Here is a 23,096-nt window from a genome sequence, read left to right as displayed (position 1 = left end):
CCCCCCCCCCCCCCTTACGGGGACCCCGGGCGGGATCGTTAGTGCCCGGGGTCCCCCCCCCTCCCCTCGGCTCAGTCGCAGTGGCCTGTTGTGGGGGGTGTGTGTGTGTGTCCCGCCTCAAAATAGCCCCCCCCCCGAGGGGTTCTGGGAGGGGGGGTGCGGTCCCTTGAGGTCCTGGCAGTTCCTGCTGGGCTGTGGGAGAGGGAAGCTGAGGCAGGGACTGTGCTGTCACCCCCAAACAGGAATAAGGGGGAGTGTGTCCGTCCCCCCCCCCCAGGGTAAGAGCAGCAAGGATTGTCCCCTTGAGGGAATGGAGGGGGGGGGCGTAACCCCCCAGGAGAGAAATGGAGGCACAGCTGGGACGCAGTGGCCGTGTGAGGAGAGTCCTTGTGCAAGGGAGGGGGTCCCCTGTGTGAGGTGGGGGGGGGGGCCATCGTGTGGACAGCAGTACCCGGGGTCAGAGCTCGTCGTGGTCCTCGTGCGAGGGGGGCGTGTGACACGCCGCGGGCGTCACCAGCTCCATCAGGTACTCGCAGCGACTGGGCTCCGTGGTGGCCGTCACCGCCGTCTCCGTCCCGCAGGACAGCTTCACCTGGTGTGGGGGGAAAGGGTTGCTCGGTGCGGGGACAGGGACACCCCCAGGGGACCTGGGGACACCCCCGGGGGACACCCAGGGCCCAGCCTCACCGTGGTGGCCCGGTTGGGGCCCTGCCAGCAGCCCGTCCCGTGCTCGTACTTCATGGCGCTGAAGCGATCGTGCTCGGGGCCGGCCCAGGCACCCCACGTCCTGGGGTGTGGGGGGGCAACACACACACGTACACGTGAGGGGGGGGCACGCAGGGGACAGGAGCCACCGCGGTGGCCCCGGGGGGGGGTGTTTCAGGGGTCCCCTCACCCCAGGTTGGTCTCGGCGCCGCCGTGTTTGGGTTTCTGGGAGACGCGTTTGAAGGGGCAGAGGCGGTAGATGTACCTGGGGATGGAGGAGGGGGGGGACATGCTAATGGGGTGGCAGGACCCCCCCCTCACCCCCCCGGTATCCCACAAATCCCCCCCAAACCACCCCTGCACCCCCAGCTCTCCCTGGTGTCCCCTACACCCAGCCCCCCAACATCCCCAGGGGTCCTGGTGCCCCCCAACTCGTCCCCCCCTGCTCCACATTCCCTGCTTCCAGCCCCCCCAATGACTTTACCTCCCCTCTCCCCAGCGGCCCCCCCTCCCAGTGTCCCCATTACCAGCCCCCAGCACCCCCACAACCCCTCCCCAGCACCCCCCGGTGCCCGGCCCCCCCTCACTCGCTGGTGCCCAGCTCGTAGCACTGGCTGTACAGGTACGAGAACTCGCCCTGGGGGCCGAAGTCGAAGGCCAACTCCTGCTCCAGGGCCCTGTCAGAATGGGGGGGGGGTCACAAGGGGGCATCAGGGACCCCCCGCCGACCCCCCTGACTCCCCCCAACGCCCCCCACCCCCTCAGTCTGGGGAGAAAATGAGGCCGTGGTGCAAAGGGGGACACACGGGTGTCCAGGATTTCCCCCCATTTTTTTTTGAGGGGGGGGGGAGTGTGTCCTCCCAAGAAGGTTTTTGGGGTGCCCCCCCCCCCCCCCCCCACGGGAGGGAACAGAGGTTTTTGGGGTGCCAGAAAAGGGGATCTCAGGGGGTCCCAGGCCCCTGCCCCACCTGATGGACTCCTCGGCCTCCTTGAGGGCTCGCTCAGCCTCCTCCAGCTCCTCCCGGGCCTGCTGGGCGGCTGCGGGGGGGGGCACAGGGCGGGGTGAGGGGGCCCCCCCAGACTGGGAGCAGCCCCCCCAGACTGGGAGCAGCCCCCCCAGACTCCCAACCAGAAGAGGCAGAGAGGGTTCAGCCCCAGAGACCGCCCCCCCCAACATCCTCCCAGCACCGCAGCTCCCCCCAAAACCCCATCAACCCCCCCCCAACCCCTCTGGCCCCCCCCAAACCTCCCCTGTACCATCAATCAGGGCCTGAGTGGCAGCGTCAAAGGGGGGTGTCGGGGGGGGCTCCTCAGGACCCTTCTCCTCAGGGTGCTGCGGGGGTGGCACCTGGGGGGGGCAGTGGGGTCAGGAGTAGGGGCCCCCAACCCTCCCCCATAGCGGGGTACAGGGTGGGGGGGCCCCAGCTGTGCCTCCCCCCACACCTTCAGCTCCTCCTCGGGGCCTTCACCGCCATCCTCCTCCTCCTCCTCCTCTTCAGTCTCTTCTTCCTCCTCTTCCTCTTCCTCCTCAGGAGGGGTCTCCTCCAGGGGGGGCTCAGGGGGGGGTGGGGGGGGCTCGGCTTGGCCCTACACATAGTGGGGGGGGGGGGGGGGGGGGTCAGGCCACCCACATCCCTCATCCCCCTGCCTGTTTCCTCAGAACAACTTAATGTAGGACCTACCCACACTTGGGGGGCAGCAGCACTTCCTGCCCCCCCCCCCCAAAACCTGGGAACCCCCCCAAAAGCTCTGGGACCCCCCCCAGACCCACCTGGGGCCGGTAGCGGTGCTTGATGGTGGCCCAGAGATGGTCACGGAAGGTGGCGGCGTCCACCGGCGCCAGGTCCCCCAGTAGCGCCTGGTTTGGGGGGGACACCGGGGGGGGGCAGGGGTGTCACCTTCCTGCATACCTGGGTCCCCCCAGGCCCTGGGGGGGTCCTGGGGGGTTCTGGGGGTCCCACCTGGGCCTCGTCCTCCGAGACGCTGCCATCCCCGTCGGTGTCCAGCTCGGGGCGGGCGCGCAGTTCCCCCACCGTCACCCTGGGGAGGGGCCGTGGGGTGAGGGGGGGTCCTGGGTGCTGCCCCCCCCCCCCGCCCCGGGGGGGCCCCCCCTGTGCGTCCCCCCCAACTCACCGCCCGTCCCCGTCAGCGTCCAGCTCAGCGAAGGCCTCGTCTGCCCGTGCAGCCTCCGCCGCCGCCTCCGCCACTGCCCGCTGCTCTGCTGGGACAGGGGGGCTCAGGGGGGGCCCAGATGGCTGGGTGACCCCCCCCAAACCCCGCCTCCGGGGTCTGGGGGGGCCGCAGTTGGCTGAGGGGGGGCCGTACCCTCCCAGCGGCGCTGATGCTCCTCCTTGGCCGCCCGCTCGGGCCCCTCCGCCGCCTCCTTGGCCGCCCGCAGGGTCCCCACGCGCTGCTCCAGCCCCTGCCGGGCCTCCTGCAGCTCCCCCAGGCGGCCCTGCGGGGGGGGGGGGTCAGCACCCCGGGACCCCCCCGGGGACCCTCCACACCTCCCGGGACCCCCCCATCCCACATGGACCCAATACATCCCCCACATACGCTCCAAGAACTCCAATGGTTCCCCATGTGACACCCCCACAACACTCTAAGCTCCCCATGGGACCCCCACGACCCCCAACACCCCCCAGGGGACCCCCACATGCCCCCCCCAAGGCTCTCTATGTCCCCCAGGGACCCCCACATGCCCCCCAAAAACTTTTATGTCCCCCATGGGATCCCCACACCCCCCAGCAGACCACCATGGGACCCCCCACGACCCCCACCACCCCCCCAGGGGACCCTATATGCCCCCCCCCAAGGCTATGTCCCTCAGGGACCCCCACATGCCCCCCAAAAACCTTTATGTCCTCCATGGGATCCCCACACACCCCCCAGGAGACCCCCATATGCCCCCCTTGGGACCCCCACCACCCAGTGGACCCCCACAAGCCCCCCTCCCATCCATAACACGTCTCCCAGAGCCCCTTATAAAACCCCCACAACCTCTTACACCCCCCACATGCCCCCTGGCCCCCCCAGGACCCCACCCCCCAGACACCCCCCCACCCACAATGTGCCACTCCCACCCCCCCCATATCCCTCACAACCTCTCACATCCCCCACACACCTCTCCGTGACTCCCCCCCCTCCACATGAGCCCCCCTCCACCCCCCTCACACCCCAGGGGCCCCCCCAGTTTTTGTGTGTGTGTGTCCCCCTCCTCCAGTACCTGTTTCTCCTGGCGCCCCGCAGCCGCCTCCTGCACCAGCCGCTCTTTGATGCGGGCGCCCTCGCGGGCCACCTCTGCCCGGCGCTGCAGAGCCTCCCGCTCCCGCCGGCCCAGCTCCCTGCGGGCACCGGTGTGGGCACCCCGCAACGCAGACACCCCCCCAGTCCGGCCCAGTTCCCCCCAGTCCGGCCCAGTTCCCCCCGCTGAGTCTCACTTGCATGTGTTCTCGCAGGCAGCGTCGCTGTCGTACTCGTCGGTGGCGTCGCAGCAGTCTGGGGGGACAAGGGTTCAGCACCCTGGGGACCCCCCCGGGGACCCCAACACTCCCCCCCAAGACCTCCTGCAACCAGCACAGACCCCCTTGGGGGAGCCCCAACCACCCCAGGGATCCCTGGGGACCCCCACTAGAGCCCCCACCCCCCAAGATAACACCACCCTTCTAGAGAACACCCCAGAGACCCCAACACCTCCTGGGGACCCCCAGAACCCCCCCCAGAGACCCTGATATGTCTCAGAGATCCAAGGGCCCCTACCAGGGATCCCCCACTCACCCTCTGGGACCCACAGAATCCCCCCCCAAGGACCCCAACACCTCCTGGAGACACCCAAGGGACCCCCAGGGACCCTCTCCCACACTCTGGCACCCCCACAATCACCCCCAAGGACCCCAACACCTCCTGGAGACACCCCAGAGCCCCTCAGAGACCCCCACCCACACTCTGGGATGCCCGCAATCCCCCCAAGGACCCCAACACCTCCTGGGAACTCTCAGAAACCCCCCCCCAGACCCCCCCCATCCACTCTCCAGGATCCCAACACCTCTCTCCAAGGCTCTTCAGGGACCTTCCTGCCCTAAACCCCAGCCACAGAGAGTTTTGGGGGGCCCCAATTCACGTCCAGAAGCCCGAGACACCCCCGGAGCAATACCCCAGGGGACCCTACGCCCTCCCCAAACCCCCCCCAGGGATCCCAACCCACCGCAGACACCGTCGTTGACGTGGGCCGAGGGGATGTTCTGGGGCCGGTACCCGGCGTTGGTGCAGTGGAACCGGCCGTTGGGACATGCTGCCGTCCCTGGGGAAGGGGTGGGGGACACAGGACACCCGTGGGGGGGGCCCGTCAGGATACCTGGAGGCCCCCAGGAGTTTTTGGGGGGTCCCTGGCATTAGCAGGGGGCTCACCGGGCTCATCGGAGCCATCTCGACAGTCGCAATAGTCGTCGTTGACCCAGGCGAAGGCGATGGTGGCGGAGCCGTCCAGGCAGGTGAAGGGCTTCGAGGCCTCGTAGAAGTGGTGGTCTGGGAGTGGGGGGGGGACCACAGGGATAAAGCAGGGGGGGTCCGGGGCAGGGATGGGGGGGGCAGGAGGATGTTGGGGTCCCCCCACCCACCCTCCTGTGGGTCTGTCACTCACTGGAGAGGGAAACGCCTCGGGGTCGCGTCACCTCCACGGCGCCCGGCAGCGCCGGCGGCACCAGCGCCAGCAGCGGCAGCAGCAGCGGCAGCAGCATGGCGGGACGGGGGGGGGCTGGAGGCTGCGGTCAGCCCTCCTGCCCCCCAGCCCCTATAGAACCCCTACAGAGATCTGCCGCACCCCCTCAGGCTTCCTCCCAGCCCGGGGGGTCCTACACCCCCCCAGACCCCCTGATCAACCCCCCCCGGAGCCTTACAGACACCCCCAGGTCCCCTACAGACGCCCCAGACCCTCCCAGCTCCCCTATAGCTGCGCTGGACTCTCTATAGACCCTATAGACCCCCAGGACCCCTACAGACCCTTTCAGGCCCCCTAGAGACACCCCCAATTCCCTATAGGCCCCCTCACTCCCCAAAGCCCCATACAGACACCCCAGGCCCCCTAGAGACGCCCTCAGACCCCCTGTTGCCCCCCCGGAGTTCTCTATACACCCCCTAGCACCCTTTATAGAACCCGGCTCCCCTATAGGGGCCTCCAGTCCCGTATAGACCCCCCCTAGGACCCCCTATATGCCCCCCAGCCACCTATAGACCCTCCAGCCCCCCCTATACACCCCCCAGTCCCGGTATAGACAACACAGAACCCCCCCATATGCCCCCACCGCCCGCTGCAGACCCCCCAAAATACCCCTATAGACCCCCCGCGGCCCCCTACAGACCCCCCAGCACCCACTACACGCCCCCCAGCCTCCTACAGACCCTGCAGTCTCCCCTACGGACCCCCTATAGGCTCCCCAAGTGCCCCACAGCCGCCCCACACTCCCTATACTCCCCCAGATCCCCTACGGGCCCCCCTCAGTACCGCGGGGCCGTCGGCGCGCGGCCGGGTCAGGGTCCGGATGGCGGAAGCGGAAGTGGGCGAGGCGGAACTTCCGGCCGCGCCGCGCGCGGAAGCAGCGTCCGGCCGCCGCCGCCATCTTGCGCGTGGCGGCCCCCCTCCGGCCTTCGCCCGCAAGGGGGCCGCCATCTTGGGTGTGGCGGCGCGGCCAATGGGCGCTCGAGCGTCCCGTTGCCTTAGCGACGGGGGGGCGGGGCCCGAGGAGGCCGAAGCCGGGGTGGCACGTGCGTGCGGGACCGGGGGGGGGGGGATTTGGGGGGTCCTGGGGGGCAGGAGGGGTGCGGAGACACTGCTGACACCCCCCACCCCCCCTGAGGGAGCGGGAGCGGCTCCGGGACCCTTCCCCGGCCTCATGGCGGCCCCCCGCTGCCCCCCCCGGGCCGCGCTGCCCCGGGGTGAGAAACAGGGCACAGGTACGGGGCGGGGGGGCGGGGGGGGAGATGGGGGGGGACTCCGGGGGTTTTGGGGGTTCGGGGGCGCTGACGCCGCCCCCCTTCCCTCCCTCCAGCGCCCCCCCCGGGCCGGGGGCTGCGGGCTCAGCACTGGCTGCTGCAGCGGGACCTGACGGTGAGGGGGGGATGGGACCCCCGTGACTTCCCATGACCCCCCGTGACCCCTCCCATGACCCCTACGTGACCTCCCCTGACTCCCCACACTCCCCTGTCCCCGCGTGACCCCCGAAGGGTGACCCCATCACCCCGTGATCCCCGCTCACCCCCCCATGACCCTCCTGTGACCCCTCGGTGACCCCCTATGACCCTGTGATCCCCCATGACCACCCTGGTGACCCCATGATGCTGTGACCCTCGGTGAACCCCCCCATGACCCTGTGACCCTCTCAGTGACCCCCATGACCCTCCCGTAACCCCCTTGGTGACCCCCCCCCATGACCCTCTGACCCCTGATCACCCCTCCATGACCCTTCCATGACCCTCCCAGTGCCCCCATGTCCCTGCAGGGTGACCCCACACGAACCCCTGTCACCCCGTTTCCCCCCCTGTGACCCTGCTGTGACCCCGTGACCCCGCAGGCGAGGGCGCTGCGGGGGGGCCTGGCCCGGCTCTGGCTGCGGGTGGAGGAGGCCGAGCGGCTCACGGGGCTCTACCGCCGCCTGGGGGCGCACCTCGAGGTACCGCCCCCCCCGCTCTGACCCACAGCGCTCCCAGTGCCCCCGGTGCTCCCAGTGCCCCCCAGCTCCGACCTACAGTGCTCCCAGTGCCCCCAGTGCCCCCCTGCTCTGACCCACAGCACTTCCAGTGCCCCCGATGCTCACAGTGCCCCCCAGCTCCGACCTACAGTGCTCCCAGTGCCCCCAGTGCTCCCCAGCTCTGACCCACAGTGCTCCCAGTGCTCCCCAGTGCCCCCCAGCTCCAACCCACAGCACTCCCAGTGCCCCCAGTGCCCCCCTGCTCCGACCCCCAATGCCCCCAGTGCCTCCAGTGTCCCACAGCTCCGCCCCAAGTGCTCCCAGTGCTCCCAGTGCCCCCCAGCGCTAACCAACAGCGCTCCCAGTGCCCCCAGTGCCCCCCAGCTCCGACCCACAGTGCTCCCAGTGCCCCCAGTGCTCCCCAGTGCCCCCCAACTCTGCCCCCAGCACTCCCAGTGCCCCCCAGCTCTGCCCCACACCCACATGGGGACAGGACTGGGAAGTGGGGCAGGCTTTGTCACCGAGGGGTGGGGGTCCCGCGGGGGACGTGGTCCCCTGAGGCCCACGGGTGTCACTCCCGCAGGGGGGGAGCCCCAGGGGTGGGGGGGGCCCTATGGGTGCTGGAGCCTGGGCGTGGGGGGGTTCCACGGGGCCCACACGCGAGACTCCCTGGCGTGGGGGCTCCCCAGGGTGCTGTGTCCCCCCGGGGGGGGGTCCCAGGTCCCCGGGTGGGTCCCCACGGGTGGTGCCGGGGCAGGAGGAGGCCAGCGCTGCCCGGGCCCGGCTGGAGCTGCTGGAGACGGAGCTGGACCGGCGGCGGCGGCAGCTGCGGGACCTGCGCGACCGGCGGGACACGGGGCCCCGGACGGGCCGGGCACGGGTACGGGGGGGCACGGGGGGTCCCCGTGGGGCAGGAGGGGGATTTCCCGTGGGGAAAGGAGTCCCCGTGGGTCAGTGGGATCCCTGTGGGTCCCTGTGGGGGTCCCCGTGGGGCAGTGGGATCCCCGTGAGGCAGGGTGGGGGTCCCCGTGGGGCAGTGGTGTCCCTGTGGGTCCCTGTGGGGGTCCCCGTGGGGCAGTGGGATCCCCGTGAGGCAGGGTGGGGGGCCCTGTGGGGCAGTGGGGTCCTTGTGGGGCCGGGTGGGGGTCCCCGTGGGGCAGTGGGGTCCCTGTGGGTCCCTGTGGGGGTCCCCGTGGGGCAGTGGGATCCCCGTGAGGCAGGGTGGGGGTCCCCGTGGGGCAGTGGGGTCCTTGTGGGGCAGGGTGGGGGTCCCCGTGGGTCAGGGGGTGCCCATGGGTCAGGCCGGGGGTGCCCGTGGTCCCCAGCACCCACGGGTGCCCCCGCAGGTGGTGGAGGCCCGGCGGGCACGGGGGGCTCGGCCACGGACACCGGAGGAGGAGCCGGACCAGGAACCACCAGAGCCGGTACGGGGGGTTCAGGGGGTGCTGGGGGGGTCAGGGGGGGCCGGGGGGAGTTGGGGGACAGGGGCTGGGTGGGAGGGGGCAGGGGGGTCTATAGGTGGGCTGGGAGAGGGAGGGGCTGCTGGGAGCCATTTGAGGGGCACATGGGGGTGCACACCCCATCCCAGCCCCCCCTGTCCCCCCCAGCCCGACTCCCCCCAGGAGCTCCCGGAGCTGGAGGAGGGGGAGGAGGAGCCGGAGGGCCCCCCCCCCCGAGCCCCGCCTCCCCCCACCCCCCCTCGACCCCCCCCCAGCAGCACCAGCCCCCAGGTGAGGCCCCAGGCGGCCGGGAGCCCCCCCCCCCCCTCCCCCCCCCCCTCCTGTCCCCGTGTCCCTCTGTCCCCACCGCAGGTGGCCCAGCTGGCCCCAATGTCCCCGTGTCTCCATCGCAGGTGGCCCAGCTGGCCCCAATGTGTGTGTCCCCCCCCCCGTGTCCCCACAGTGGGTGTCTCACCCGGTCCCCACATTCCACGTCCCCGTGTCCTCATGTCCCCACGTCCTGTGTCCCTCTGTCCCGGGACCGCCAGCAGGTCGTGGGGTGGTGGGTGGCTTGGCTGGTCCCCCTGTCCCTGTGCCCCACGTCCCCACGCCCATGTCCCCCCTGTCCCCGTGCCCCATATCCCCACCCACCATGTCCCCACGTCCCCCCCCGTCCCCCTGTTCTCACACCCCCTGTCGCTGTGCCCCACGTGCCCTTGTCCCCCCCCACGCCCCGTGTCCCCACGCCCCGTGTGCCGTGTCCCCGCAGCGGGCGGCCCGCCGGGCGGTGGGGCTGGGGCTGGAGGCGCTGGCCCGGGGGCAAGCGCTGGCCCTGGGCGAGCTGCGGGCAGAGGTGACGGCGCTGGGCGAGCGGCTGCAGCGGCTGCGCTACGGCGGGGAGGGTCAGCGGGCAGGGTCAGCCGGGGGGGGCACCGGGGGGGACACACACACACCGCGGGCCCCACGGGTGGGACGCCGGGGGGCCCTGGACACTTGGGTCCCCGTGGGTGCGACACCGGGGTGCTGGGGAGGCCCTGGGGGGAGTGGGGGGGGGGCCCACCCGCGGGGGGTGGGGGGGTTTGTAGGGGTCCCCCCGTGGGGTTAAGGGGCAATGGGGGGGTTCTGTGGGTCCCTCACGGGGAAAGAGTGGGTTATGTGGGTCCCCGTGGGGGTCAGAGGGGTTCTGTGGGTCCCCCCCCAGGGGCTCGGGGGCAATGGGGGGGGTTCTGTGGGTCCCCCGCAGGGTTAGGGGGATTCTGTGGGTGCCTCCGTGGGGATGGGGGGTTCCGTGGGTCCCCCACCAGGGGCTGGGGGGCAATGGGGGGGGTTCCATGGGTCCTCTGTGGGGATGGAGGGTTCTGTGGGTTCCCCGCAGGGGTCAGGGGGGGTTCCGTGGGTCACCCATGGGGATGGGGGGTTCCGTGGGTCCCCCCACGGGGCTGGGGGGGTCCGTGGGGGCGCTGACTGCAGGCCGCAGGGCGCGGCGGCGGGCGGAGGAGCTGCGGCAGCGGCTGGGGCAGGAGCGGCGGCGCCGGGACCGGGCCCGGCGGGACCTGGCCGAGGTGCGGCGGGACCTGGGCACCGCCACGGCCGGGCTCGGGCACCTGGCGGCCCGGCTGCGGGGCCTGGCGCTGGTGAGCCGGGGGGCCGGGGGGGGCCGGGACCGGTGGGTCCCTGCGGAGCAGGGGTGGGGGGCCCTGGGGGGTCCCTAGGGGGCAGGGGTGGGGGTGTCCGTGCCTCAGTCTCCCCCCCGCAGGAGGAGGAAGGGGGGGCGCAGCCGCAGCCCCCCCCGGGGGACCCCCAGGCGCTGTCTCAGCTGCTGGCGCAGACCCGGGCAGGGCTGGTGGCGTTGCAGGGGGGGCTGAGGGGGCGCCCCCAGACCCAGCGCCCTCCTCCCAACGCTCTCCCCCAGGTGAGCACCAGGGGGGGGTTCTGGGGGGCTCAGGGGGGACCCTGAGCCCGTCTGAGGGGCCTTGAGCTGGTTGGGGGGGTCTGGGGGGGCCTTGAGCCCATCTTGGGGGGCCCTGAGATGGTTGGGGGGGTCTGGGGGGGCCTTGAGCCCATCTTGGGGGACCCTGAGATGGTTGGGGGGGGTCTGGGGGGGCCTTGAGCCCATCTTGGGGGACCCTGAGATGGTTGGGGGGGGTCTGGGGGGGCCTTGAGCCCATCTTGGGGGGCCCTGAGATGATTGGGGGGGTCTGGGGGGGCCTTGAGCCCATCTTGGGGGACCCTGAGATGGTTGGGGGGGGGTCTGGGGGGGCCTTGAGCCCATCTTGGGGGACCCTGAGATGGTTGGGGGGGGGTCTGGGGGGGCCTTGAGCCCATCTTGGGGGACCCTGAGATGGTTGGGGGGGGTCTGGGGGGGTCTTGAGCCCATCTTGGGGGACCCTGAGATGGTTGGGGGGGGTCTGGGGGGGTCTTGAGCCCATCTTGGGGGGCCCTGAGCTGGTTGGGGGGGTCTGGGGGAGCTCTGAGCAAGTTATGGGGGGGGCTGTGAGCTGGTTTGGGGGGTTCTGGGGGGCCCTGAGCTATCTGGGGGGGCCCTGAACCAGTTTAGATGGGGAGGGCCGAGCTGGTTGGATGGGGTTTGGGCGGGCCTTGAACGTGCCTGTGGGGGCCTGAGCTTCTTTGACGGGAGTCTGGGGGTCCCTGAGCCCATCTTGGGGGGCCCTGAGCTGGTTGGGGGGCACTGATTTATTTTGGGGTCCCCCCCAGCTGGGGGTCCTGATGCAGCGCCCCGACACCGAGGACCCCACGGCCCTGCCCCACAGCTCCGACGGTGAGGGGGGGGCACGGGGGGGAGGCTATTGGGGGGCTCTGGGGACATTTGGGGGGGCTCTGGGGCTTGTAAGGGGAGCTGGGGGGGCCATGGGAGTGTGGGAAGGGTTGGGGGGGGCTGGGGGGGGGTCGGGCCATGAGGGGGGTTATGAGAGGCTGGGGGGGCCATGGGGGTGTGTGGAGGGTTTTGGGGGGGCTATGGGGGGGGTGGGGTATCAGTGGGGGCCGGGGGGGGCTGGGGGCCACGGGCGCTATGGGGCAGCCGTGGGGCAGCCATGGGGCTGACTGCGGGTTCCCGCAGAGGAAGGGCACCCCCCCGGTTCCGGGGCCCCCCCGTCCCGCGCCGCCATCAAGCGCCAGTCACGGCTGATCCTGGAGGGGCGGCGGGGGGGCCGGGGGGGGCGGGGGCACCTCGCTTGATCCCAGTGTCCCCCAGCTGCTCCCAGTAACCCCCCACATCCCCGTGTACCCCCTCTAGCTGCTCCCAGTATCCCCTAGTGCCCCCCAGTACCAGTCCAGTGGTTCCCAGTTGCTCCCAGTGTCCCCCAGTACTGCCCCGGTTGCTCCCAGTACCCCCCAGTGCTCCCCCGGTACAACCCCAGTGCCCCCAGTCACTCTCAGCATCCCCTAGTTTTCCCCCAGTGTGCCCCAATTGCTCCCAGTACCCTCTAGTGTTCTCCCAGTGCCCCCCAATCACTCCCAGTATCCCTCAGTGTCTCCCAGTTGCTCCCAGCACCCCCTAGTGCTCTGTCAGTACCACCCCAGTGCCCCCAGTTGCTCTCAGTGTCCCCCAGTTGCTCCCAGTACCCCCCAGTTCTCCCCCAGTACCACCCCAGTGCCCCCAGTTGCTCTCAGTGTCCCCCAGTTGCTCCCAGTACCCCCCAGTGCTCCCCCAGTACCACCCCAGTGCCCCCAGTCATTCTCCGTGTCCCCTAGTTTTCTCCCAGTGCCCCCCAGTTGCTCCCAGTATACCCCTGTGTCCCCCTGTACCCCCCCCAAGTTGCTCCTAGTATCCCCCAGTGCCTCCCAGTTGATCCCAGTACCACCCCAGTGCCCTCAGTTGCTCTCAGTGTCCCCCAGTTGCTCCCAGTACCCCCAGTCATTCTCCGTGTCCCCTAGTTTTCCCCCAGTGCCCCCCAGTTGCTCCCAGTATCCCCCCCTGTTCCCCTGTCACCCCCTAAGTTGCTCCCAGTATCCCCCAGTGCCTCCCAGTTGCTCCCAGTACCACCCCAGTGCCCCCAGTTGCTCCCAGTACCCCCCAGTGCTCCCCCAGTACCACCCCAGTACCCCCAGTCATTCTCCGTGTCCCCTAGTTTTCCCCCAGTGCCCCCCAGTTGCTCCCAGTATACCCCTGTGTCCCCCTGTACCCCCCCAAGTTGCTCCTAGTATCCCCCAGTGCCTCCCAGTTGCTCCCAGTACCCCCCAGTTCTCCCCCAGTACCACCCCAGTGCCCCCAGTTGCTCTCAGTGTCCCCCAGTTGCTCCCAGTACCCCCCAGTGCTCCCCCAGTACCACCCCAGTGCCCCCAGTCATTCTCCGTGTCCCCTAGTTTTCTCCCAGTGCCCCCCAGTGCCTCACGCGGCCCATTAAAGCCCCCCCTCTCCTTTCACCCCCAGCCTGTGCCTGGTCTCTGGGGGGGGGGGGGGAGCGGGGGGGTCCCTGGGATGACCCAGGCGTCCGGGCCGCCCCTCCCCCTCCCCCCGCACCCCAAAACCCCCCCCCGCCCCTCCCCCCCCCCTTATCTCCCCGGAGCCGCTCCAGGGCCCCGCCCGGACGCCTGGGCCCCCCCGGGGGGGGCGGGGCGGGCCTTATCAGCGAGGGGGGGTGTGGGGGGGTGTGGGGGGGCCGGGGGGAGGCAGCGGCCCCGGAGCAGCACACGGAGCATGGCGGGGCCTGGGGGGCTCCTGATCCTGGGGGGGCTCCTGGCCCTGGGGGGGCTCCTGGCCCCCGCCCTCGGGGAGCTGGGGGGCACGGCCGCAACCCCGGACTTCGAGGTGGAAGGTGGGGGGGGCTTGTGCAAGGGGGGGCTTGTGCAAAGGGGGAGCTTGTGCAAAGGGGGGGGAGCTTGTGCAAGGGGGGGTGGTCGGGCAAGGGGGGGCTTGTGCAAAGGGGGGAGCTTGTGCAAAGGGGGGGTGGTCATGGAAGGGGGGTCTTGTGCAAGGAGGGGGCTTGTGCAAGAGGGGGTGGTCGTGCAAGGGGGGGCTTGTGTAAGGGGGGAGGCACTTGTGTGAGGGGCTGTTGGTGATGTTTGTGCCGGGGGGGGGCTTGTGCGAGGGGTGGGAGGGGGGGAAGGGGGAAGGGGGGGGCTGGGGAGGAGTCGGGTGAGTCCTTGTGCAAAATCCCTGTGCAAAACCCTTGTGCGAACCGCTTGTGTGAACCCCCGTGCAACATCGTTCTGTTCAAAACCCCCGTGTAAACCCCCATGCAACCCCCCTGTACAAACCGCTTGTGCAAAGCCCTTGTGCAACCCCGTCATGCAAACCCCTCGTGCAACCCCCCTGTACAAACCGCTTGTGCAAAGCCCTTGTGCAAACCCGTCATGCAAACCCTCGTGCAAACCCCTCGTGCAAACCCCCTGTACAAACCCCTTGTGCAAAGCCCTCTTGCAACCCCACCGTGCAACATCCTCCCTGTGCAACCCCCCCGTGCACACCCCCTCGTGCAAACCCTCATGCAAACGCCCCGTGCGGTGCGCAGCGGGGGTGCTGCTGGCGGAGGAGCCCCTGGACCCCAAGTGCTTCTCGCGGCTCCTGCACGACCTGACCTGCTTCTGGGAGAGCGACGACCCCCCCGACCCCCGGCCCTTCCGCCTCCAGTACCGCCTCGAGTGGGTGACCCCTGACCCCTGACCCCTGACCCTGCCTGGGGTGACCCCTGACGCCCCTCCCCTGGCTCCCCCCTGACCCCACAGGGCCCCAATCCCTGCAGTGGCCCCTGATCCTGGTGCCCCCTGACCCCCACGTCCCCTGACCCCTGCCCTTTGCCCCTGGTGCCCCCATCCCAGGTGCCCCTTGACCCCAAAACCCTCTAACCTCTGTCCTGGTGCCCTCTGACCTTGACCCCAGTGCCCCTTGACCCTGGCAGGGCTGTGGCCATGTTCCCTGACCCCAGGCAGGAGCCCTGGCAGGGCTGTGCGTGTGCCCTCTGACCCTTGACCCCCGACCCCAGGCAGGATCCCTGGCAGGGCTGTGTGTGTGCTCTCTGACCCTTGACCCCTGACCCCAGGCAGGATCCCTGGCAGGGCTGTGCCCTCTGACCCTTGACCCCTGACCCCAGGCAGGATCCCTGGCAGGGCTGTGCCCTCTGACCCTTGACCCCTGACCCCAGGCAGGATCCCTGGCAGGGCTGTGCCCTCTGACCCTTGACCCCTGACCCCAGGCAGGATCCCTGGCAGGCCTGTGCTCGTGCCCTCTGACCCTTGACCCCTGACCCCAGGCAGGATCCCTGGCAGGCCTGTGCTCGTGCCCTCTGACCCTTGACCCCTGACCCCAGGCAGGATCCCTGGCAGGCCTGTGTGCTGGCGGCCGCCCCCGTGGGCCGGAACCGCTCCCGGTTCTGGTGCTCCCTGCCCCCCGCCGACGTCGTTGCCTTCGTGCCCCTGGAGCTGCGGGTGCTGCCGCCCCCCCCTGCCCCCCCCCTGCACCACCGCACCCTCCTCCTCGACCAAGTCGGTACGGGGGGGCTGAGGGGGGGGCACGGGTGGTTTGGGGGGGCCCAGGAGACTGGGGGGGGGATCTTGGGGTCCAGGGATGGTTGGGGGGGGCATGGCGGGCCAGGGCAGCTGGGGGGCATCTGGGGGACACATGGTTGGGGGGGGGCACAGATGGTTGTGGGGGGGACACAGATGGTTGAAGGGGCACAAATGGTTTGGGGGTCCCAGGTGGTTGGGGGGCCATGAAGGAGGGGTCTGGGGGTGTCTGGGGGACTTTGGGGGGGACACAGATTGGGGGGGGGGGCGCACAAACGGTTTGGGGGGCCATGGGGGGGGGGTGTGCAGGTGGTTGGGGGGGCTGAGGAGGCCCAGAGACACCCTGAGCTCTGGGACCCTCCCCACACCTGCGCACCCCCCACCCCTTTTCCTCTCCCCAGTGCTGCTGGGCCCCCCCCAGAACGTGTCGGTGGGGCCGGGGGGGGCGCGGGGGCAGCTCTGTGTGCGCTGGCAGCCCCCCCCCAGCCACTACCTGGAGTCCAGCCTGGCCTACGAGCTGGCCCTGCAGGCCCCGGGGCTGCCCCCCCGCACGGTGGGCAACGAGGAGCCGGGGGGGGGCGAGGAGGGCCAGAGGGATCGGGGGGGTCCGGGGGGGGTCCCAACACATGGGCATGGGGGATCCCCCCCTCGGGTGATGGAGCCCTGGGGACCTGGTGGCTTGGGCGGGGACGGGACGGGGGGAGGATCCTGAGGGGATGCAGTGGGGGGGTTTGGGGGGGTCCCTGGGGGGGGATTCTGGGGGTCCCGGGGGATCTGGTGCCTCTTCGGGGATCCAGTGGGGATCCAAGGGGCGGGGGGGGGATCCAGGGGGTTCCAGGGGGATTGGGGGCAGGAATCCAGTGTGTGGGGATGGGGGGGATCCAGGGGGTCCTGGGGGGGTGGGGGGTGTCCAGTGGGTTCTGGAAAACTGAGGGGGGGGTGGGGTGTGGATCCGGTGGGTCCCTGGGGGGGAATCGAGGGGGGTCCCAGGGGGATTGGGGGGTGGCTCCTGGGGTGCCAGTTCCCAGCAAGACCCCATCTCCCCCCCAGGGGATGGGGGGGGGTCCCGGGGGGGTTCCCCAGTCACTGACACCCGTCCCCAGGTGGGGGTGGCGGCGGGGCGGCGGGAGCAGCGGGTGGGGGCCCTGCGGGGCAGCACCTCTTACAGCGTCCGGGCCCGCACCCGCCCCGACGGCCTCAGCTACGGCGGCTACTGGAGCCCCTGGTCACCCCCCGCCACCGCTGTCACCCCCCCCGGTGAGCGGGGACACGGGTGGGGGGGGGACACGGCGGGGGGGACACACGTGGGAGGATGGGGGGGGGCGTGGGGACACAGAGATGGGGGGGGGCAGGCATCACCCCCAAATGGGGACATGGGGATGGGGGGGGGGGGGGGGCTCAGCTGTCACCCCCTTGGTGGAGGGGGATGGGGATGGGGGGGGGGGGAGGGCACACCCCGAGCTGTGTGTCCCCCCCCCGCCGTGGTGACCCCTCCATCCTTTACCCCCAGATGTGGACCCGATGACGCTGGGGCTGTCGTGTCTGCTGGCCCTGCTGCTCCTCAGCCTGGGGCTGCTCGGCCTCCTGGGCCACCGCAGGTACGGGGGGGGGGTGGTGGTGGCGGGGGGGTGGCCAGGGGGGGTCTGGGGGGGTCCCCATGGGCCTCACACGAGGCCTCACACGAGGGTTGTGCCCGCAGGCTGCTGAAGGAGAAGCTCTGGCCACCAGTGCCCGGCCCCGAGCGGGAGTTCGAGGGGCTCTTCAGTGCCTACGGGGGCAACTTCCAGGTGGGGGCGGTGGGGGGGCTGTTACTGTAGGTCCTACAGTAATGGCGGACACTGCTGGGGGGGGGCTGTGGTGAGGGGGGGTGGTTTGGGGAGTCGGGGTGGGCCCTACGCTAATTAGAGGGGGCCTGGGGGGGTGTAATAAGGGGGGAGCGGGTGTTATTGTAGGCCCTACCCTAGTGGGGGGTGTTTAGGAGGGGGATTTTAGGGGGGGCTACCCCAAAGGGGGGTGTCTGGGGGTCTCTAACACAGTGGGGGGGTTACCCCAAAGGGGGGCGTCTGGGGAGGCCCTAACGCAGTGTTGGAGGGGGGAGGTTTACCCCAAGGGGGGTGTCTGGGGGGGATGTTACCCTAAAGGGGGGTGTCTGGGGGGTATTTGGGTAACCCCCCACTGGGGGTGTTTGGGAGTGTCTGGGGGGGGTGTGTGACCCCACTGGGGGTTTTGGGGGGGCTGTGGAGTGTTCCTGACTCTGTGTCTTCCCCCCCCAGCTCTGGCTGTGCCAGGGAGTGGGGGCTCACTGGGCCCCCCCCGGGGGTGGCCCCGAGGCCGAGGAGCTGCCCAGCGCCGTGGAGGAAGTGGGGCCACCCCCGGGCAAGGGCCCCCCTCTGGAGGTGCTCCCCCCCGCCGCTGCCCCTCCCGCCGGCCCCTCGCCTGCCTCCAGCTTCGAGTACACCCTCTTCGACCCCGGCTCGGCCCTGCTCTGCCCCCGGGGGCACCCCCGTGACCCCCCTGACCTGGGGGACCCCCCTGGCAGCCCCCCACCCCGCGGGCCCTACGCCAACCTGGTCCCCCAGAAAGGGGCCCCCCCCAGCATCCTCAAATGGGTCCCCCCTGATGGGGACACCCCCACTGACAGGGACGCCTCCAGGCTGGGCCCCCCCACCCCATCGCCCCCCTATGTGCTCTGCTCCTAATGGGCCCGGGAGGGGCTGGGGACACCCCTGTGGAGGGGACACGAGGGGGGGGAAGGGAGACGTGGCCCGGGACCCCCCGAGGGAGGAGACGCCTCGCTCTGACGTCCCGTAGAGACGCCAAGACGGAGGGGACACGTCACAGTGACGTCACACGGAGATGCAGTGATGTCACGATGGAGGAGACGCCGTGACACCCCAGAGGAGGGGACGCGTCACACTGACGTCACGCGGAGACGCTGTGACATCGTGACGGAGGGGACGTGTCACCCCGATGCCACATGAACACTGTATGACACCGTGACAGAGGCGATGCGTCGCTCTGATGTCACACGGAGAGGCAGCGACACCGTCACGGAGGGGACGCGTCGCGCTGATGTCACCCGGACGCCCCGTGATGTCACCACAGGACGCAGGTGCCCAGGGGGACGGACAGGGGCAGAGGGGACGCGTCACCTGCCCCACGCTCCTTCCACGGAGGACACACGGACACTTGGTGATGCCCAGACGGAGGGGATGGTGTGTCCTCGGGGAGGGGGGGGAAAGGACACAGAGGACACCCCAGCGCCCTGGCGGGTGGATACTGAATTTTCTTTGCTTTTTTGGTTTTTTTTAATTATTTTGTACAATAAAGCAGCGTTGAGCTCAGCTGAACGCCTGGGTTCCTCGTGGCAGGGGCGGGACGCTCTGCCCGGACACCCGCGTCCCGCGCCAGCCCCGGGGGGGCTGATAAGGCTTATCAGGCCCCCCCAGGTGGCAGCCGGGGGCCCGTGGCGGGGGGCACCTGGCGCTCGTGTCGCATTCCATGTCCCCAAAGTCCAGGACTGGCGTCACCCTCGGGGTTGGCGTCACCCTGACGTCCAGAGTCCAGCGTCTGGGGGCCGCGTCACTCCAGCAGCCATGCGGGGAGGGGGGGTGGGTGACAGCTGAGCTCACCCCCAGGCCTCATCCCCGTCGGGCTCGGTGTCCTCGTCCCCCTCGCTGTCCTCGCCAGCGGGGGCCACGTGGAGCTGCCCGTGGGGGCCAAAGCGAAGGCGCCAGCGGCGTGGGGGGGCCCCGGGGCGGGTGAGGCAGGCGCAGAGGTGCAGGGGGGCCCCCGGCGCGGGGCGCAGGCGGCACTCGGAGGGGAAATAGCGGCGCAGGACGGGCAGGACGTGGGGGCCGGGGGGGGGCAGGCGAAGGGAGGCCAGAACCTGGGCAGGGGGCCGGGGGGGCCCGGGAGAGCGGGCGGCCTCCAGCAGCAGGGCAGCCAGGCGGGCGGGAGCCCCCGGGGCCCCCCCCAGGTACTGCTCCAGCCCGTCCAGCAGCAGCAGCCCGGGGGGCCGGGGCTGGGCCCCCACTGCCCCCAGCTCCCGGGCCAGCGCCCCCGGGGACGGGGGGTAGCGCAGCTCCAGCCGCTGGGGAGGGGGCATGGAGGGGGGCGTCAGGCCACGCCCCTCCGCGTCAGGCCACGCCTCCGCACAGCGTTCCCCGCCCTCTGCTGCAGGCCACGCCCACTCGCGGCGCAGCCCTCAGACGGCTCGGCACGCTCTGTTCCCTCCCCCTGCTTTAGGCCACGCCCCCTATGCGCAGACGCTCCGCCCTCTCCAACACGGCCCACACGCAGAGCCCCGCCCACTGACAACGCGCCACGCCCCTCCCCACCCAAAGCCACGCCCCAAATCACGAATCCACGCCTCCATGCAGCGCTGCCCCCTTCAGCAGGCCACGCCCACTCGCCGCCGGCCCCGCCCCCTGCAGCGCGTCCCGCTCCTCCCGGCCCGCCCCCGGCCCGCCGCGCCCCCGGCGCCCCCTCACCTGCAGCGCCCGCCGGTCGTTGCCGCTTCCGCCGTCGTCGCCGCCGCCCGGAAGCCGCGGGAGAGCGCTGGGTGCCAGGAACAGGGCGCGGGGCCCGTCGCCGCCGCCCGCCAGAGCCGCCCGCAGCAGCAGCGCCGTCCGGCCCGAGCCGGCCGGGCCCAGCACCAGCACCGGCACCGGCGGCGCCGCCGCCTCTGCCGCTGTCACCGAGCCCAGCGCCCGCTCCAGCGCCGCCGCCATCGCGTCCCCCGGCCGAATCTCCCTGCGCGCTCCCCGGATGGCGGCCAATCAGGTAAGAGTCCGTCGGCCTCCCAGCCAATCGGAGAGGAGCTACCCTCAGCGCTGCTCCCGCCCACCGCAGCCGGCGAGGGTCTCAACCAATCGGAGGGGAGATTCCCCTTAGCGCTTTCCCGCCCACCGCGGCCGGCACGCACGTCTCAGCCAATCGGAGAGGAGCTTCCCTCAGCGCCTTTCCCGCCCACCGCGGCTGGCTCGAGCGCGGTTCAGTCGATCCGGGGCGTGGCGCGACACCCTCCCCACGGCCCCGCCCCCATCTCTATTGGCCGATGGAGCCGCCAATCCAGCGCCGACCCGTCTCCTAATGAGCTTCAGCGCACCGCCCCTTTACCCTCCGCTCGGCCAATGGGAAGGCGGTGGCCGGCAGGGGGCGTGTCCAGGCGCGGCGGGGCGGGCAGGGGGCTGTCAATCAACCCCGCGCTGCCGGGCAACGTGTTGCCAAGCGACGGCTGGCGGTTGCCGGGCGACGGAGGGGGGGGGCAATTGTGTGTGGTCTGGTACGCGCGCGCGCGCACACGCGTGTGCAAAGCCTCGTGCACAGCCCCTGCGCGTGCAAATGGCGCGTGTGCGCGCGTGTGCAGGCCCCGGGGCACGCGCGGACCCGACGTGCGCGCACACGCACGCACACGCACATACACGCACACACACGCAGTCGTGCACAGCCTCGTGCACACGCTGGTGCACACGTTGACCTCCTGCACACGCACTCACACACGCACACACACTCAGTCGGGCACAGCCTCGTGCGCAGCCCGGCGCAGTGCACGAGCAGGCTTGTGCACATCCGTGTGCTCTGCACGCACACGTGTACTCGCACACACGTGCAGGGCTGAGACAGTGAGGGTGCACGAGGGTGCACAAGGGTCGTGTGAGAGTGCACAAGAATCACGCGAGGGTGCACAAGGGCCGTATGAGGGTGCACAAGGGTCACACGAGGGTGCACAAGGGTGCACAAGGATCACACAAGGGTGCACAAGGATCACATGAGGGTGCACAACGGTCGCACGAAGGTGCATGAGGTCTCATGAGGATGCACAAGGGTTGCATGAGGGTGCACAAGGATCACACGAGGGTCGCACGAGGGTGCATGAGGGGTGCACGAGCATGCCAGATGGTGGCACGAGGCTCACATAAGGGTGCCCGAGGGTCGCACGAGGATGCACAAGGGTCACGTGAGGATGCCCGAGGGTTGCACGAGGCCTCACCGGGATGCACGAGGGCGCACGAGGGCCGGGGCGGGGCGTCCCCTCGGCTACGCGTATTCTCAAGCAATAACAGCGCGTCCGTATTATCCGCCCGAGAATACCCGTCGCCGGAGGGAGCGGGACCGGCGAGCCCGGGGGGGGCCAGGACGTCCGGGGGGGCCCCAGGAGTTCGGGGGGACCCCACGAGGTCTGGGGAACCCCAAGAGTTCGGGGAGGGGGGGAGCAAGATTCGGGGGGGGGGGACCCCAGGAGTTCGGGGGGGGTGTCCCAGGCGTCCGGGGCTGCCGCGCCCCTTTCAGCACCGCGGACAGTTCCCCCCCTCCCCAACCCCGAGCTATAGGGGCTCTATAGGGGTCTATAGGGGCTATATAAGGGGTCTATAGGGGCCCTATAGGGGCTCATAGAGGTATATAGGGGTCTATAGGGGCTCTATAGGTGTCTATAGGGGCTATATAAGGGGTCTATAGGGGCCCTATAGGGGCTCCATAGAGGTATATAGGGGTCTATAGGGGCTCCATAGGGGTCTATAGGGGCTCTATAGGGGTCTATAGGGGCTCCATAGGGGCTCCATAGGGGTCTATAGGGGCTCCATAGGGGCCTACAGGGGCTGCCCAGGCTCAGGGGCGCCGCTATAGGGTGGGCGGCCCCATATGGCCCGTTGCAGCCTCCTGGCCCGGCCATAGGTTCCTCCTATACACCCCGAGTCATAGGGCCCCTCTTACAGACCCCAGCCATAGGGCCCCTCCTGTACATCCTGGCTATAGGGGCCCTCTTTTACAGACCCTGGCCATAGGTCCCTCCTACACACCCCAGATATAGGTCCTTCTTATACATCCCAGCCATAGGGCCCCTCCTATACATCCCGGCCATTGAGTCCCTCTTTTATAGACCCTGGCCATAGGTCCCTCCTACCGCCCCAGCTGTAGGCCCCCTCCTATACATCCTGGCCATAGGGCCCCTCCTATACCCTCCCGGCCTACAACCCCTCTTAAAGACCGTGTCCATAGGGCCCTCCTATACATCCTGGCTATAGGGCCCCTCCTATACATCCCAGCCATAGGGCCCCTCTTTTACGGACCCCGGCCATAGGTCCCTCCTGTACATCCTGGCCGTAGGGCCCCTTCTGTACATCCCAGCCATAGGGCCCCTCTTTTACAGACCCTGGCCATAGGGCCCCTCCTGTACATCCTGGCTATAGGGCCCCTCTCTTACAGCCCTGGCCATAGGTCCCCTCCTACACGCCCCAGCTGTAGGTCCCTCCTGTACATCCCGGCCGTCGGGCCCCTCTCAGAGCCCCCAGCCATGGGTCCAGCCTACAGGCCCCAGCTATAGGCCCCCATAGGTCCCCCCCTATGCCCCCGGCCCCCCCGCCCTCACTCACCGCTGCCGCCGCCGGAGCCGCCGCCCGCCCCGCCGCAGTCCGGGAGGGGGCGGGGCCGAGGGGGCGGGACACGCCCCCGACACGCCCCACCCCGACAAGCTCCGCCCCATCGCCTGGCCACGCCCCGCCGCAGTCCGGGGGGCGTGGATGTATGGGGCGTGGTAACACCGGGCCACACCCCTAGCCCCCCCCCGGCACCCTATAGGCGCCCTGGAGGCACGTGGGTGGCGGCCACGCCCTTCCTCCCCCTAGACTGACACCTCCAGCTCCTTATAGACTCTCCCGGGCCCTATGGACACCCCACAGCCCCTATAGATACCCCAAACCCCTGTGGGCAGCCCCCAGCCCCTACCAGGCACCCCCAGCTCCACGGACACCCCACAGCCCTATGGGCAGCCCCTATAGACACCCCCAAACCCTATAGACAC

General features: G+C 70.4%; 4 protein-coding genes across 8 annotated transcripts; 2 read left to right on the top strand and 2 right to left on the bottom strand.

Moving 5' to 3' along the window:
* Window positions 1–59: 59 nt before the first annotated feature.
* Window positions 60–6,263, bottom strand: PRKCSH (PRKCSH beta subunit of glucosidase II). The gene is made up of 17 exons (XM_074929967.1): window positions 6,206–6,263; window positions 5,345–5,458; window positions 5,113–5,229; window positions 4,910–5,005; window positions 4,146–4,203; window positions 3,932–4,049; window positions 3,031–3,160; window positions 2,839–2,923; window positions 2,667–2,745; window positions 2,477–2,563; window positions 2,149–2,292; window positions 1,963–2,053; window positions 1,674–1,743; window positions 1,293–1,382; window positions 896–970; window positions 688–787; window positions 60–592 (listed from the first exon to the last, which is right to left on the bottom strand). The coding sequence occupies exons 2-17, from the start codon at window positions 5,439–5,441 to the stop codon at window positions 458–460; spliced, it is 1,572 nt and encodes a 523-aa protein (XP_074786068.1). The 5' UTR covers window positions 5,442–5,458; window positions 6,206–6,263; the 3' UTR covers window positions 60–457.
* Window positions 6,264–6,585: 322 nt separating this feature from the next.
* Window positions 6,586–12,078, top strand: LOC141972084 (uncharacterized). The gene is made up of 11 exons (XM_074929848.1): window positions 6,586–6,654; window positions 6,750–6,808; window positions 7,272–7,370; window positions 8,146–8,268; window positions 8,735–8,812; window positions 8,996–9,118; window positions 9,597–9,742; window positions 10,203–10,461; window positions 10,584–10,739; window positions 11,543–11,606; window positions 11,907–12,078. Exons 1-11 carry the CDS (start codon window positions 6,594–6,596, stop codon window positions 12,023–12,025), a joined length of 1,287 nt encoding a protein of 428 aa, XP_074785949.1. The 5' UTR covers window positions 6,586–6,593; the 3' UTR covers window positions 12,026–12,078.
* A 1,384-nt stretch (window positions 12,079–13,462) lies between these two features.
* EPOR (erythropoietin receptor) lies at window positions 13,463–18,636 on the top strand. 3 transcript variants are annotated; one of them, XM_074929866.1, is made up of 8 exons: window positions 13,463–13,605; window positions 14,302–14,431; window positions 15,097–15,275; window positions 15,694–15,845; window positions 16,396–16,549; window positions 16,803–16,890; window positions 16,992–17,079; window positions 17,566–18,636. In XM_074929866.1, exons 1-8 carry the CDS (start codon window positions 13,488–13,490, stop codon window positions 17,989–17,991), a joined length of 1,335 nt encoding a protein of 444 aa, XP_074785967.1. In that variant the 5' UTR covers window positions 13,463–13,487; the 3' UTR covers window positions 17,992–18,636. The 3 variants fall into 3 exon arrangements, with proteins under 3 accessions (XP_074785967.1, XP_074785966.1, XP_074785968.1); XM_074929865.1 differs by lacking the exon at window positions 13,463–13,605 and having other exon boundaries at window positions 13,932–14,431; XM_074929867.1 differs by lacking the exons at window positions 13,463–13,605; window positions 15,694–15,845 and having other exon boundaries at window positions 13,932–14,431; window positions 17,566–17,935.
* A 133-nt stretch (window positions 18,637–18,769) lies between these two features.
* On the bottom strand, window positions 18,770–22,703 carry SWSAP1 (SWIM-type zinc finger 7 associated protein 1). Of its 3 annotated transcripts, none has more exons than XM_074929869.1 (3): window positions 22,669–22,703; window positions 19,786–20,484; window positions 18,770–19,385 (listed from the first exon to the last, which is right to left on the bottom strand). In XM_074929869.1, the coding sequence occupies exons 2-3, from the start codon at window positions 20,023–20,025 to the stop codon at window positions 18,921–18,923; spliced, it is 705 nt and encodes a 234-aa protein (XP_074785970.1). In that variant the 5' UTR covers window positions 20,026–20,484; window positions 22,669–22,703; the 3' UTR covers window positions 18,770–18,920. The 3 variants fall into 3 exon arrangements, with proteins under 3 accessions (XP_074785970.1, XP_074785969.1, XP_074785971.1); XM_074929868.1 differs by having other exon boundaries at window positions 19,786–21,476; window positions 22,669–22,702; XM_074929870.1 differs by lacking the exon at window positions 22,669–22,703 and adding an exon at window positions 21,288–22,605 and having other exon boundaries at window positions 19,786–20,157.
* Between the last annotated feature and the right edge of the window lie 393 nt (window positions 22,704–23,096).

Source organism: Athene noctua, chromosome 31 (assembly GCF_965140245.1).
Source record: "Athene noctua chromosome 31, bAthNoc1.hap1.1, whole genome shotgun sequence".
In the NCBI taxonomy this organism is placed as follows: Eukaryota; Metazoa; Chordata; class Aves; order Strigiformes; family Strigidae; genus Athene; species Athene noctua.
The sequence above is the reverse complement of the archived record's forward strand: the minus strand, read 5'-3'. Positions and strand labels throughout refer to the sequence as shown.